The sequence below is a fragment of the Perognathus longimembris genome, chromosome 13, assembly GCF_023159225.1.
Source record: "Perognathus longimembris pacificus isolate PPM17 chromosome 13, ASM2315922v1, whole genome shotgun sequence".
NCBI lineage: Eukaryota > Metazoa > Chordata > Mammalia > Rodentia > Heteromyidae > Perognathus > Perognathus longimembris.
Genome location: NC_063173.1, coordinates 34,968,283 through 34,984,118, shown reverse-complemented (window position 1 = coordinate 34,984,118; position 15,836 = coordinate 34,968,283). Strand labels below are relative to the sequence as shown.

At 37.9% G+C, this 15,836-nt stretch overlaps 1 protein-coding gene across 1 annotated transcript in view; it reads left to right on the top strand.

The window, feature by feature from the left end:
- Positions 1-15,836, top strand: part of LOC125362741 (doublecortin domain-containing protein 1-like) — a 211,940-nt gene that overhangs the window by 167,492 nt on the left and 28,612 nt on the right. The window contains exon 12 of the mRNA XM_048361661.1: positions 1,205-1,375. Within this exon, the coding sequence (XP_048217618.1) occupies positions 1,205-1,375 (171 nt within the window). The remainder of the gene's footprint in view (positions 1-1,204; positions 1,376-15,836) is intronic.

Here is a 15,836-nt window from a genome sequence, read left to right as displayed (position 1 = left end):
TCCTTGGGATTTGAGACTGCACCCTGCTTGATTTAATTTTTTTATTTAATTTTTGTTTCCTTCAACCTTTTCTTATTAGTAATTTTTGTGGTTTGATGATTTTTGGCATGTTGTGTTTAATTCTCTTACCTTTCATGTACTGTTCTTCTTGTGACTTTTATGTATTTTAGTGATGACATACTTTCTTTTCTAGTGTACAACTCCCTTAAATATTTCGTGTAGGGTTGGTCTGGTGGTGCCGTATTTCTTCCTTTCAGTTTATTTAGGAAAACTATACTTCTTCAATTTTAAAGGATAATTTTTCTGAACACAATATTCTTGCTTGGTATTCTTTTCCTTTCAGTAGTTTGAGTATGTCTTGCCAGAAAAAAAGAAATCATTTACTTGAGTGCTGCTGGCTCTCACTGTCATTCTAGTTATTTATGCGATAGGAGGATGTGGCTGGGCAAAAAAGCTCCTGAGACTTTTATCTCCAGTTAGCCAGCAAAAATAAAGCCCATAGAGGTCTGGTGCAAGTGGTAGAGAGCCAACCTTGAGTGGAAAAAGCTAAGCAAGAGTGTGCCATTTCTTAGAAAGTTCTTTTCTTTATTTTGACATTGATATACATTTAAATATTGCCTTGAGTAGAACATTTTTTGAAGGCTGAATATTTTGGAAAATTGTCTATAAAATTTGTTTAAAATGTATTATAGAGAACTGGGATAGAAATAATAAGTTTATTATAAGTGTCAACAGAAACAAATATAGGTCAATAACATTTAACATATGTGTTAAATGTGTAATGCAATACATACTAGAATATAATATTCTAAAAATGAAGCATCTTATAGTAAAATGAAATATGGGAGTACACTATATATATTGAATTGTTTAAAGTCCTGAGAAAGTTTTATTCTGTCCTTTGCAAATTTATCACACATAGACTTATCACACCTAGAAGTATTTTTCATACAGCAATTATAAATGGCTATCTATTCCATATTACTGAAGTGAAAAGATTAGTTTTCATAAATAAAATTAGTTGATGAAGGAATGTGTTTGTGTATGTTTGTATGTATACCTTCTTTTTACTTGAAGATAAATCTACACTTAAGTTCTTGTGTTAACGATATTTTACCCTTTTGAGCTAGATGCTCAAAACTCTAATAGGTGTGACATCAACAATTACTTCTTGCTAACAACTCTTGTGACTTAACCCTTTCAGATGAGCAGGCTGATTGATGAATTACAGACAGCTATCAAAAGCTACAGAGGTCATCTCTCTAAACTTGGCCTCCAATTACAGGCTGAACAGGAGCAATTCTCCTCTTATGTCTACCAACACATTAAAAGCCTTCCAGCAAACACTCTAGTCCCAGGAGGCCTGCAGCTCAAGGTGGGTGTCATTTCATGGCTTTCTCTTCTATCTGGAAGACACAAAAACATTCTCCTTCAGTTGAAAACCCTTTAACACTGCTTCTCCACTTGAATTTCTTTTATCTTGTCCCCAATGCTGGAGTTTGATTTATTAGTGGTGGTATTATTATTCAGAAACAAATTTTGAAAGAAATGCTTAGATATCTTTGAAATAGGGATTTCTAAACTAAATAGTGTTCAACCTAGGAAAGTATCCTTCCTTCCTTCCTTCCTTCCTTCCTTCCTTCCTTCCTTCCTTCCTTCCTTCCTTCCTTCTTTCCTTTTTTCCTTTCTTCCTTCCTTCTTTCCTTTCTTCTGTCTTTTCTTTGTTTTATTTTTATTTTCTGCCAGCTCTGGGGCTTGAGCCAGGGCTTTGTTCTTGTTCATTGTTGGTAATCTGTCACTGGACACAAATCACAGCATTTGCTGGTAATTTGGGAGATGGAATCTGGTAGACTTTTGTATACTAACTGTCTTCAAAATGTCATCTTCCAGACCTGTTTTATGAATAGCTAGGATTATAGGCATGAGCACCAGCATCCAGCTGTGCCAGTGATGAGGCTGTAGTTCAGGACCTGGGTGCTGTCCCTTAGCTTTTTCCACTCCAGTACCCCTTGAGCCATAGCTTCACTTCTGGCTCTTTGACGGTCAATAGGAGATAAGAGTCTCACAAATTTTCTTGCCCAGGCTGGCTTTGAACTGGGATCTTCAGATCTCAGCCTCCTGAGTAGCTAAGAGTTCGGGTATGAACCACCTGTGCCCCATCTTGAAAAGCAATTTTATTTTTATTATTAAGCAATTATAGATAGAGTTTATAATTTCATTGGTCAGATTATTGTAAAGCAATTTTAATGATGCTATTTAATCAGATCAACAGTTGCATCCTTTTTCAAGAAGCATATTTTTCCATAGGATATGGAAATGTGTATTTTACTTTCTAAAAGTCACATATTTGAAGAAGTGGCTAGGCTTTAATAGTTGACAGACAGTAGTGATAGGAATTACAGGTGAAAAGCCTGATGACTGATTGATGTTCAAACTATATTTCCAAGGAAAGGGATCTGTACTGGATAAGTGTGACACATGTCTGAGTTCACTTGGTAAAATCAATACTTAAGAATATACTGAAGAAAAGGTGAATTGGTTATTTGTCAGGACAAGATGGCTAAATATCAGACTCTTCTTCTATGTAAAAGAAAAAAATAATTTATATTGGTTGAAGTAAGTTAAATACTAAAACCTTAGGAAATTGACTCACATTCATAATCACAATAGAATATCTATGTTATCAAGTTAATATATCCTTATTGATCACATTTTAAGAAACTCTAGTATAGATTGAATTTTTCAAAATATTGTCCTTTTCCATCTAAAATGCAGCTATTAAAACTCCTGACCTCCTTTTTACTTTTATAGGGATGTAATAATGTTCAAACTTAATTGTATTTTGTTTATCTTTTATCTTTCCAGTTCCTCCTTAACATCCAATTTATGAAGTATGATAAATGTTATGCTTTCTCTCTGCACCTTGTTTCTTAATGATATTATTCCTGTGTATATATTTTGAATGAGACCACTACCAGTAAAGTCAACCTTTTGTGGAATACATTCAGTGCTAAACATGATAATTAATTTCTCATGGTCTGTGCTTGTCAACTAAGGATATAGAAAGGGATGCTCAAGATATCAAGGTCAGGGATCCAATAATCCAGTAGTATTGTCCTTTTCAGGTTTGTGGCTTCATTCTGCCATTTTTGCAAAGTGCTTGATATTGATTACAAAAAGAAACCAGGTGAAAAACTATAGTTGCCTTAATGGCAGTCATACCAGACATTTATATCAGCAATTATTCCATTAGTTACACTGCAATGCAGCTTGGGAAACAACCTTTTTCTCCTTTGCAAGTTCACTGCTTACTTCTGAAGAATTTCTATCACAGCAGCTTGATAGAAAAGATGTAACTTTAGAATCTGAGTTGTTGCTATCATATCATATATTACCCTAATAATATACTTGGAAATTCTTTCCATATCATCAAGCAAAAGAAAATTTTATATGTGTAAGAGCCATGTTGTACTTTTGAATATCTATTGTACTAATATAATTGCTACTAGTTACATATGACTACAGAAACTAAAATTAATGAAAATTAAAACATCAAGTGCCTCTAGAGATTCACTTAAGACTTTTCTGGTTTTAGCTCTGAAAATCCTGCATCCAGCAAACCAGGATGGCTGACAATTCTAATCCTGTTTCCAGAGTCCTATACCTCTCTATCCCAGGCATTCTGCTACTTTATGAATTTTCCCCCACTAAATACTCGGCAATGTTTGCTTTTGCTACCAGTATCCTCAATTTTCTCTTACAAAGATTTAATTTTTCTCAGAGAATACTTCCCCCACCCCCCCACACAAATTATAAGAAATATAGACATGAGACCCATCCTAGGCCTTAGGGCAATGTATTCTAATTTTGGATACATATTAGAATTATCTGGAGATGTTTATATCTGTGTCCTGCTGTTGGGGACAGCTGCACCTTTAAGGGGGGGATGGTCCACTTAGCCTGTCCCTCCCACCTTTCCGCCTTCAACCGGAAGAGAAGGCCCTGCCCATGGGTGCGAGCATGTGTCTAATGGCGGGACCCCAGAAACCCAGTCCATGGGGGGCTGTGGTCTTCACCCATAGAGGAAGTTCCATGACATCACCTGAAGGACAGTCCTTTTAGCCAACCAGTAGCCCCTCTCCTGTGCCTGCCTTTGGGGGTATAAATTGTTGGACCCTCCTTTGAATAAACCAGAACACCCTGAGGCTTTCTCTGGGACTCTCACACGTCCCTGTCTTCCTTGAGATGGGGAAAGGACAGGGGTCTCGCATCCACACGCGAACTGAGGCTACTTGGGGTCCCAGCTTCCGCGATTAATCCCTACTGGCCAGGGGACGTGAGAGAGTGAGAAAGGACCGCCCACGGAAGAGGCAGACAAGCCCAGGCCCCCCCCACCATGGATGGGGGGGGTGTAGAGCTAATCCAGGCACCCTGCTTTCTAGTTATTTTCAGTTCATTGGTTTAATATACTAAGGCTAACTTGCAAGCACTGACTGTTACATTTTTAGGGATTGTAAGCCAATTGTTAAAGATGGCCCAAATCAAAATCATATATGTAGTTACAATTAAGTAACATTAAATACAAAGGTAATAAATGTTCTTCACTTATCTATTGCTTTAATACATTTTGCTGTTATTGCCTATTTTCTTGAAGGTATTACTGCTTACTGTGTTTGTGTAGTGAAATACTATATAATGGTACGCTACTTTGCATTTTTTCCCATTTATTTCCATTGATGGCTTGTAACTCAAGATTAACCATACAGTATCTCTACAACAAAATTAATGAGTGCTATAAATGAGAGATTAAGTTGTTAATGTTGTGTTTATTGTTTATCTGAAACACAGCCACATTATAATTGAATGCTCAGGACAGAAACTGTATGACATGAAACTCCTAAATTACATACTATTGAAAAATTTGACCCCTGGTCTAGAATTAAGTATATATAGAAAAAATGTCATAATGCAGGTTAAATTTAAAAGTGCAGGTAGTGGAAATTTTGCTCAAGTAGTAGACTGTGAGGCCCTGAGTTCACACCCGAGTACCAATGCACATGCACATGTGCACATATGCGTGTGAGCACACACACACATTCACATACAAATTAGAATTATATCTATGCCAATCACCAGTCTTGTGACTTGAATGCAGGGTCTGGGCACTGTCCCTGAGCTTTTTTGTTCAAGGCTAACACTCTATCACTTGAGGCACAGTTCCACTTCCAGCTTTTTTGGTGGCTAATTGGAGGTAAAAGTCTCATGGGCTTTCCTAGCTGGGCTGCCTTCTGATTGTGAACCTCATATCTCAGCCTCCTGAGTAGCTTGAGTTACAGCACCCAGCAGCTATTTCTATTTTTTTTAATGCTTCCAAGTGGTACTATTCTCATGCAGGGCTGCAAGTCATAGCATGCTTTTTAAACCACCTTTTAGAAAAGTATGACTAATAAGTACCCCAAATACAAATTCTCATTCTAAGTTGTTAATCAGCTAAAACTTTTCTCTGTATTCTGCATTTATAAAGTAAGAAAGACTATTTGTGAAATAATTCATCCTAAAATTATGGAAAAGAGAGTTTTTCCCTATTTGAACAATAGTTACAAAATAAACAATTTTTATTTAATAGTTTGAGTTTTTCCTTTTCAAGATATATTATCATAGGAAACCTACAGAGCATATAGGAAGATTTTTGGGATGGAATTTCTAGGCTGGATAGTTATAAAACAAATCAGCAAGGTCTAATATGCCTAAAAGTTCTTTGTTTAAAAACATAACAGTGCGGGAGGGATGTGGCCAAAAGGGAACCCTACTACATTGTTGGTGGGAATGTAAACTGGTTCAGCCACTCTGGAAAGCAGTATGGAGGTTCCTCAGAAGGTTAAACATAGAGCTCCCTTAAGACCCAGCAGCCCCACTTTTGGGCATCTACCCAAAAGATTACAAGCAAGAACACGCTAAAACCACCAGCACAACAATGATCATTGCAGCACAATTTGTCATTGCTAAACTATGGAACCAACCCAGATGCCCCTCAGTAGATGAGTGGATCAGGAAAATGTGGTACATATACACAATGGAATTTTATATCTCTATCAGAAAGAATGGCATTGCCCCACTCGTAAGGAAATGGAAGGATTTGGAAAAAAATTATACTAAGTGAAGTGAGCCAGACCCAAAGAAACATGGACTGTATAGTTTCCCTCATAAGGAATAATTAGTACAGGTTTAGGCTAGTCATAGCAGAAGATCACAAGAGCCCAATAGCTATGCCCTTATGAACACATAAGATGATGCTAAGTGAAACGAGTGTTATATCACTCTTCTAATCATTTTCAACATGCCACATGAAACCGTAGCTTTTGTTGTGGTTGTTGCTCCTCTTGTATCCCCTTCCTGTGGTTGTGCCCGGGCTATCACTGTATCTCATCTGAGTACCCTGGATACTGTATATACTTGAATTAGAGCTAGGGAAGGGAAAAGGAATATCAAAATTGAGAGACAAAGGATAAAAAGATAAATGACTCCAAAAGCAATACTTACAAAACCATTTGGTGTAAACCAACTGAACAACTCATGGAGTGGGGGGGGATGGAAAGAGGAAGGTGGGAGGGGGAGAATGAGGGAGGAGGTAACAATATATACAAGAAATGTACCCACTGCCTTATCTATGAAACTATAACTCCTCTGTACATCACTTTGGCAATAAATAAATAATTTTAAAAAACCATAACAGTGTTTGAAGAATTTTAGGAAAAATTTCACCAGCAGTCTTGTTGCTACACACTTCTTTTACATCATTTCACATACACTCATGACCTATATAGCCAAAACCCAGTGCATATTTTAAATTATTATATTTGTATTATGGTAGATATTCTTGCCACCACCTCCTATCAGCCTCTAGACAAAGGTAATTTTTAAACTATTTTTTACCTTCAGTGATTACACTCATTATGCATCATAATCTATGAAGTCCTTCAGGCAACACATTGTGGAGCAATTGCTTACCACTCCAAACCTCTTGCTCTCTAGCCTCTGTTGCTGCCACCTCCCCCAGCCACTTTGAGAACATATGCTACAGCCATGGCTCAGTGAGTTCTGCCTTCCTACTTCTGTTCTTTCCCTGCAACTTCTCCTCCTCCTCTTCATTCCCATGGAGATGTTGTCAGATACGTTGGTGTTTCCCTGGGAGAACAAGAAAGAAAGGTCTGATAAAAAAGGGACTTAGCAAATCTGTAGGAGATAGTGGGTGGAAAACCTAGTAGTAAGATGGTCTATTGTGACGGGATTGATGAGCAGGAGTGTGTGACATATGAGTAGGTAGCAGAAAGCCTGGGGACTAAGCAGAAGATGGGTGCAGGATTATTCTTTCACTGGAATTACCACTTTCACACACAATTGATCAATGATACCCTGTGGGTTTTTTTTCCATGGTGCTTGTAGCAGCAAGAGCCAGTTTTTATGGTGCCTAGAACTTGTGAAATTGGGAACAGGAGTAAGGCAGGGGACAGGGGAAGATCTCTCTAGAATTAGATCTGAAAGTGACTATTTAGAATGAGAAAGTAAATCACAAGAAATCAAGAGAGTCTTAGTGATTCAGGAGTTTTTTTCTGAGTCCAATGCCATGATTATTGTCACAGAACTAGAACAATATAGCACAGTATTCCAAAACTATTATGCTTTTTGCTTACTTTTTACTATACTTTTTACTTTGTGACACTTATTTTACCTTTATAGGCTTCTTCACATTTAGCAAGTGGGCTAATTTGGTTGATGGCAGAAAAGATGCTGACTTCTATCCATAACCCCATTCTGGCCTGTTCTGTACTTTGAATATTTCAATATGCTCTTATCAAAGGCACAAATGCAATGTGAGATTTGTAGTATATTTTGCGGTCATTTATAAAAGTTTATGGTTACTTTTGTATCAGTAACAAATTTATTTAGATCTCCATAGAAGAATTAAATGCCAATCACGGGATAAATGAGGCCAATTATTCATTAGACTATGGCAAGATATTTTTGGATGATTTAAAAAAATTATTCTGTGTATATGTTATTTCCAATGTCAATTGGAAATAAGGTGTTTATTTTTTGTAAGATCCTATTTTCCCCAAATATGTATTTACAACACTTGAGCTACTGTGTCACCTGTTATTTGAATGCACAATGGGGAAAAATTAGAATAATCTTTAATAACAAGTCGTGAAACATTCCAACCTCATTTTGTTTGGAAGGGAAGTTGTTGTGAGCAAAGCAGAATGATCAAGGCTATTGTGATTTCAAGAAGGTTCATTAAAGGTTGGACAAAATGTACTAGAAATAAACATTTTTATATGTAGATTTTTTTTTTTAGCCATAGTAGGCAAATGTTGGACTGCCCATTTTAATGGTAAGGAAATGGAGACTCTATTAATGCCTTTTGGCATCTTGGGGATAGCTAATTAGCGGTGGGCACTGAAACCTCTCACCCATTTTTCTTCCCTCCCAGTGCTCTTGTTCCTGATAGGCATCTGCAGCCAGGTGTAAATCTCCGTGTGGAGGAAGGTACAATCTTCTTTCCCAGGTCTGCTGAAGAGAAAAACAGCGTCTGTACAAAAATCAGGGAAGAGCAATCGGTCTGGGCATTAGCTCCCATGCAGTGCTTGTTGTAGCAAGACAGGCTTTCCCTGTGCAGTCCTGACATCCTCGAAGGTGCCCAGAGAATTGCCAGGTGGGCAGTCAGCGGGGAAAGTCCGCGGGCCAGAGCTGTATTACCATCCCAGCAGTTCCTCGGACTAAATGTAACCACTGAACCTTACGGTTGCAGGCGTACACTCTCTCTCAGGGAGACTGTCCTTCTCCATAGAAGTTAATTTGTTTTTACCTCTCAATTAGCTTTTTCACAGAGTGTTTGATATGCTCAAGTTGCTGAGATGCCCTACTCACATATGTTCCTGTCCCGTGAATTATCCACTGACATCTATGTTAGTCTGCCTCACCATGAAGATTTTTAAGCATAAATTCTCCATTTGAATTACAAATGCCTGAAGACCTTGTAGCCAGTGCAGTTGAAAAAATGCATTTCAGTCTACATTCTACCTACAGCTTGAGACTAATCTGCTATTTAAAAATGGATTATGTTTTAGGATATAAATGGTCTTCTTTTAACCTTCTAAAGATGTAGCTAATAGGGATGGATAAGTAGTAAATTTGGACATATGTTACTTAAAAGCACTCATTCATATTAAGGAAAATAATGTTTACAAGCATATTTGATATAAAAGAGAACAGAAGAGTATTAAAGCATATACTCTAAACAAAGGTATAAATATGCTCTCTAAAGGTGGGAAGTTGAAGTCCAAAATTTTATCCTATTTGGTCCTTTTTAGTCTTATGTTTATTTCTTTTGGAAGAATTTGGGAATATTGGGGCTGGGAATATGGCCTATTCCCAAACGTGCTTGCCTTGTATACATGAAGCCCTAGGTTTGATTCCTCAGCACCACATATATAGAAAATGGCCAGAAGTGGCTCTGTGGCTCAAGTGGCAGAGTGCTAGCCTTGAGCAAAAGGAAGCCAGGGAGAGTGCTCAGGCTCTGAATTCAAGGCCCAGGACTGGCAAAAAAAAAATAATAATAATAATAAGAAGAAGAAGAAGAAGAAGAAGAAGAGGAAGAATTTGGGAATATCTTTAATTTTTTTTTTGCATCAAAAACTCCCTGGATTTTTTCAAGTTAAATATATTGAGTCCATTATTAACTAATCTCTTACATATAATATGTTATACTCAGTGAATGGAGCCCATGTCTCACATTTAAATACAAAGTTAATATACCCTCAGACACTAAATTAATATAATCAAGTGAAATTCTTGTTCTGTTTCTCTTTAAAATATTCTGATAAAGGGCTTATTGAAATTACTTGGGTTATGACAAGAGAGTTAAGCAAAGTTGCCGTGCCTTCCTCTTGTAGATAACTGTGAACATTTTTATATATTCAAGTTGTTGGGGATTATAATCAAATAAAGAGAATAAATAATAAAGACAATAAAGAGAATTGGATAAAGCTACATATCATATTTTATAAATCTTACATGAGTGAAGAATCCTTTAAAAATATGACAATAGCACAATGACGTATTATCACAGATGCTTAAACGAAGAATTGCGGGCCCACTCCTGAAGTAAATGTGAACCCCACCGCCTTCCACTTCCCTTTGCCCTTCTGTCACACCTCTCAGTTCAGGTACCACAGGCTCTTATTATCACCCTTCAAAATGTGTACATAGGAAAGCACATGCCAGTAAGTCTTTTAAGCTAAGATGGCTCACAAATATTGTGTGTGTATGCAGGGGTGTGCGTGTGTGTGTGTGTGTGTGTGTGTGTGTGTGTGTGTGTGTGTGTGTGTAGGATCTACCTTGTTTGAAAATCTGGTGGTGGCTGCCCCAACTGAGACTCTCATCAGATTTGTGCTCCCACTATCTCTTCATGATCTACTCACTAGATCTTTCTCAGACCTTCTTAGGCATTCCAGAGAGTTGAGACTAAACCACAGCCTTAAAGACTCAATAACTAATAATGTAACTCTCACTTTCTGTCCTACGTCCATAGTGTTTTAAGGAGTAAATTTCATTAGGAATATCAAGTATTAATAGCATAACAATTTTGAGGTCTTTGGGACTCCATGGTAAAATCTTTTAACCATAGACAGCCACCTGCTTTCCATGATTCTAAATAGTGCTATAATGCTACAGAATATTTCACTGCTACAATGTACAGTGAAATTTTTGAGCATCTCTCTCAAAATAAATTCTTTTTCTTATGTATATATTTTCTGGGCTTTAAAAATATTCAGTTATGGTCCATGTACCCTTAGATTGATGAAGTTTGAAAATTATCAAGGGAAAATTCAGTTTTATTCCTTAGAAAAATGAACTCACAGCACAATGACATGAATACCAGGAAACTAGCACTTGAAAGATATATTGGAGTGTGGAAGGGGAGTAGACAAAGTAAGAAAGGAAGTAGGAAGAATATAGACATAATATTCAATGTATATCCTATGAAACTAAGAAACTTGAGGGGAGAGGTTGTATTGGGAGGGATGGGGAGAATGATGAAAGTGGTGACATCAATCAAGCTGCATTATACTTGTAAACAAATTTGTTAAATGATAACTCCTTTATACACTACTGAAAGATAGTAAAATATAACAAAATTATAATTTGTTTTTGTTTAATTATATTTACACTTCCTGGGATGAAATAAATTTCTTCTTACCTATTAACATACTGTTTAAAGATATCCTATCCCTATTCCTCTCTCCTCTCCCTCCTGTCTTCCTTTTTCCCTAGGCCCTCCCTCTTTCTTTTCATTTATCTCTTTCTCCTTTCTTCTTCCTCCTCCTATCCTCATCTCTCCTTTTGTTTTTCCTTTCTTCTTTCAGCTTTCCTCCTTCCTTCATTCCTTTTCACAGTGTCTCCTTCTGTAGTCAAGCTGACTTTAACCTGAAAATTCTCCTGCCTCTGCTTCCTGAGATGGGACTACTAGAGGAATGTGCCACATTGCCTGGTCACTTTTCTTCTATGTAGTATAAGCATACTAATTTGTTATCTTTTTGTTGATTGAGTTCTATATTTTCAGTATTTTCATTTGTTTTTAACTTTAATTGAAAATTAACCTTAGACGTGTTTACTGTTTGATTTATACTATGTTATACATTTGAGGAAAAACAAAGTGCACCTTCCTAAAATCACTGTGGAAACTTACAAAAAGAAAAAGTAAGGCTGGGGATGTGGCTTAGCTGTAGAGTACTTACCTAGCATGCACGAAGCCCTGTGTTCGATTTCTCAGCACCACATAAACAGAAGAGGCCAGATGTGGCTCTGTGGCTCAAGTGCTAGAGTGCTATCCTTGAACAAAAGGAAGCCAGCAACAGTGCTCAGGTCCTGAGTCCAAGCCCCAAGACTGGCACAAAGAAAAGAAAAGCAAAAAGAAAAGAACATGTAGCGGTTGCAGTACATTTTAAGAAAAATTAACAACCATGTTACATTATTAGTGCTGATTTTCTATCTTCTATTATCTATCTTCAGACTTTAAAAGTCTGATTTTTTCAAGGCTAATTTACTTCTTGTCTAATGTATTTTAATTTTCTGTTCTTGTTTTTTTGCCTGAGGCTAAAGCTCTTGTTATAGAATCTATTTCTATGCATATTTTTCCATCTCAGACTTCATATATGAGAGTCTCTAATACTGGATTTATGAGTAAACTTTGACCTATGTTATTTTAAACACTATGAAGTTTGTTTTCTCTAGACCCCTCATGAGTATCTATTCCTGAGGAACTGAATCGTACCAAGATTCATCCATAAAGTCCATCATGATATCCAGTTGTGTTGGATGAGTTCTGGTATGTGACAGTGTCTTACACTCTAACATACTCTGCGTGTGTGATGGATGCTACACGGTACTGCATCTCCTGTTGAGATGCCTATACTTTAACTACCACATATATATTCTTCTTGGACAGTTGCCCTTGGTATAAAAAGTTTCTTCTCCTAAAATTAGGCAACTCATCTACCCTATAGGTAACTTGCATCATCTGTAGGTGTGTAACATCATACAAAGACACGGCTCCTTTGCCTCAATTCGGGATCATTCTAAAGGGCCTCCCCAGGTTTGGAGCTATCACTAGAGACCTGTGTATGAAAGGTAGAACACTTGGCCTCCTCTGCACATTTGCTTTTCTCCTTGTCTGTTTCCTCCTAGTGTTCCCTAAACAACTTCCTAGGGCAAATCTTTTCCCCAGTGTTTGCTTCTAGGGGATTCCAGTCCAAGACATGTAAATTGACTTTATTTCAACACATTTTATTGGATTTAACCTGAAGTATTCCAGATAATGTTGCAAGGCCATTTTATATTTCTTTTACCAGAGTCTAGTAGTAAATCCTGTTACTGCACAGCCTACCAACATTGGCAGCACATTGCAGTGTCATTTTTCTATTATTGCCTCTTGACAGCATTGCATTCAGAGGAATTCTGAAGCTCAGGCATTTGGCCTTCTGCTCACGCACTGGAGAGCTTGCTGGGTGGTCTGCCCAGTGGTTGTGAAGTTTGGGAACCTGCTGTTCCCCACAGCCAGCTCTTAACCAGACGTATAGCATTAAAGACTAGATAATAGTACTGAACAAGGCCTTACACAGCCCTAAAATAGATGTCAAAAATGATGCCAAGCAAACTCATCAAAGAACTGTATTGGATTAGAACCCCCCAACCAAGTCAGCTTTCCTTAAAAAGTTGTGGTCGTTGGGGCTGGGGATATAGCCTAGTGGCAAGAGTGCTTGCCTCAGATACACGAGGCCCTAGGTTCGATTCCCCAGCACCACATATACAGAAAACGGCCAGAAGCGGCGCTGTGGCTCAAGTGGCAGAGTGCTAGCCTTGAGCGGGAAGAAGCCAGGGACAGTGCTCAGGCCCTGAGTCCAAGGCCCAGGACTGGCCCAAAAAAAAAAAAAAAAAGGTGTGGTCGCTGTTACTATGAAATATTTGCAGGAAGTAGTGTACTTTGTCACTCTGTCAAGATAGTTATGTCTACCAATATTTGTGTACAGACAGTAAATTTATGTGGGTTAACTTATATCCATGGATGCAGAGATCATGTTTCAGTAATATTAGCCTCACTGCAATTTTTATTTCCCAGGTGAGGAAGTAGCATTATTCTGGAAGGCAAAACCAAAAAGGACCACGTCTTCCCTTGTCCATTGTTATTTCCTGAGCCACTGTTATTTATTCTTCAAATTACTTTTAGAACTGTGGTCTATTCTCAACCCAGAAGGCCTCATGATCCTCAAGGGAAAGAATAAGGTTGAGAGGGATGGGGGGAGAATGATGAAAATGGGGACATCAATTGAGATGCATTGTATTCATAAACTACTCTGTTGAATGGGAACTCCTTTGCACAACTACTTAGAATAGAAAAAAATCAACTCTGTGGAGAAAAAAAGGATCCAGAAATGAATTGAAAATAGGTAACTCAAGGGGATGAGTGAGCTTGGGCTAGATGAGGGCCAGAGAATGATGACATGTTGAATTGAAACCCTTTTGTAAAACAACTTAAAAATAGTAAATAAATTTAAATTTAAAATGTATGTTTGGCCAGGTTGCAGTGGCTCATGCCTATAATTTTGTTTACTAGGAGGCTGAGATATGAAGATTGAGGTTCAAAGCCAGCCTGAGCAGGAAAGTCTGTGAGACTCTTATCTCCAATTAAACACCAAAAAGAATTGGAAGTGGAGCTGTAGCTCAAGTGATAGAATGCTAGCCTTGAGCCAAAAAAAGCTTGGAGACAGTGGGGTCTAAGCCCTATGACCAACACACATGCATGTGCGTGCACGCGCACACACACACACACACACACACTTTATTTTTGATCCTTTAACATCTCTGTTTAACTCAGACTCCAAGTGATTCCTCATTCCACTGCCAACCTTTGTCCCTCTGATTCTATGTGTATTCCTGTTCCTTCTCTGTCTCTACTGTAGTCACACTGGCTTCTCAGCAGTTTCGGGAAGCACCTTAGGCACTACTGCTTATTATCTTTACTCAGAGGGCTCTACCTGCCACGCTTTTCTCCCAACTCTCTCTCTGGCTTGCTTTTTTACTAGAGGACACTTTTCCTGTGGTCACCACCCTTCCTGTCCTACTGCCTAACCCTATGCCTCTGTCCTGAGATTCTTTTCTTCTTTACACAGCACTTACCTTCTTCTTACTGACTCAGAGCAACATTTATCATGCAGCTCATGAAACTTGAGCTTCAGAGTTTCTTCCCTCCTATGTCTGAAATATTGGTAGGGCCTAACCTCATATCCATGCTATAAGTGCAGTCTAGGTACAGATTTATATAAAAGTTGAAAGCATAATATCACTGTAATTGGTGAAGACTATGATCTCTTTCCAGTCAGTTTTCTTCTCTTAGGTATTCTCTGTTGCACCAGGTTGTGGTGATGTTGTTGTGAGCATTGTTAAGTTGTGGGTAAGAGAAAATTGAGTTTGGGTTTGTTAATGAATATTCAGTGATGATAGCAAAATATCTTTAAAAGACATGAACTCAGAAGGAGATTTATTCTGGCTTATGGTTTTGGGGGTTCCAGTCCATGATCAAGTTGCTTCATTATTTTGACCCTGAGTTAAGGAAGCATGTCATAACACTAGTGCATTGCAGAGCAAAAATACCCACAATCATGAGCCAGGGAGCTAAGAGAACAAGAAAGGGGTTAGTCCCACAACCCCATTCAAGGGAACTTCCTTCATGACCTCCGCACCTCCACTCAGCCCCTCTCAAAGGTTAAATGACCACCTAATAGCATCACACTGGGCATCAAGACTTCAACACACAAGCTCTTGGGGACAGTCAAATTCTGAGCTGTAACTTCTGGATACATTTAATTTAGGCACAGTGGAATGTAATTGGGGCTTTCAAGTTACTTCTTTGTATAATCCAACCTAAGTAGCCATGGTGTGGGAAGAGCTCCCAGGAAGATGGCAACTGCTTGTTGAACATTTAGGGTATTGCTCCCTGTGTTGTACTGTGCTTGACAACAGAAAGTATGTAGATGGATGGTGAAGGATACATATAATATGAAATTAACAAGGAAAACTAATTTGTCGAAAATTCTTCCAGATTTATAGTTTACAGTTTAAAGAAATCTTGTCAAGCTTTCGATAAATTTGAGTTTAATACTAACAACTTTTATGATATGATAAAATTGTGAAATGGAGAGAAACTTTTCTTGCTAAGAATGGTGACACATGTTTGTAATCTCGGCTACTCAGAAAGGGAGATAAGAGGATTGCAAGTC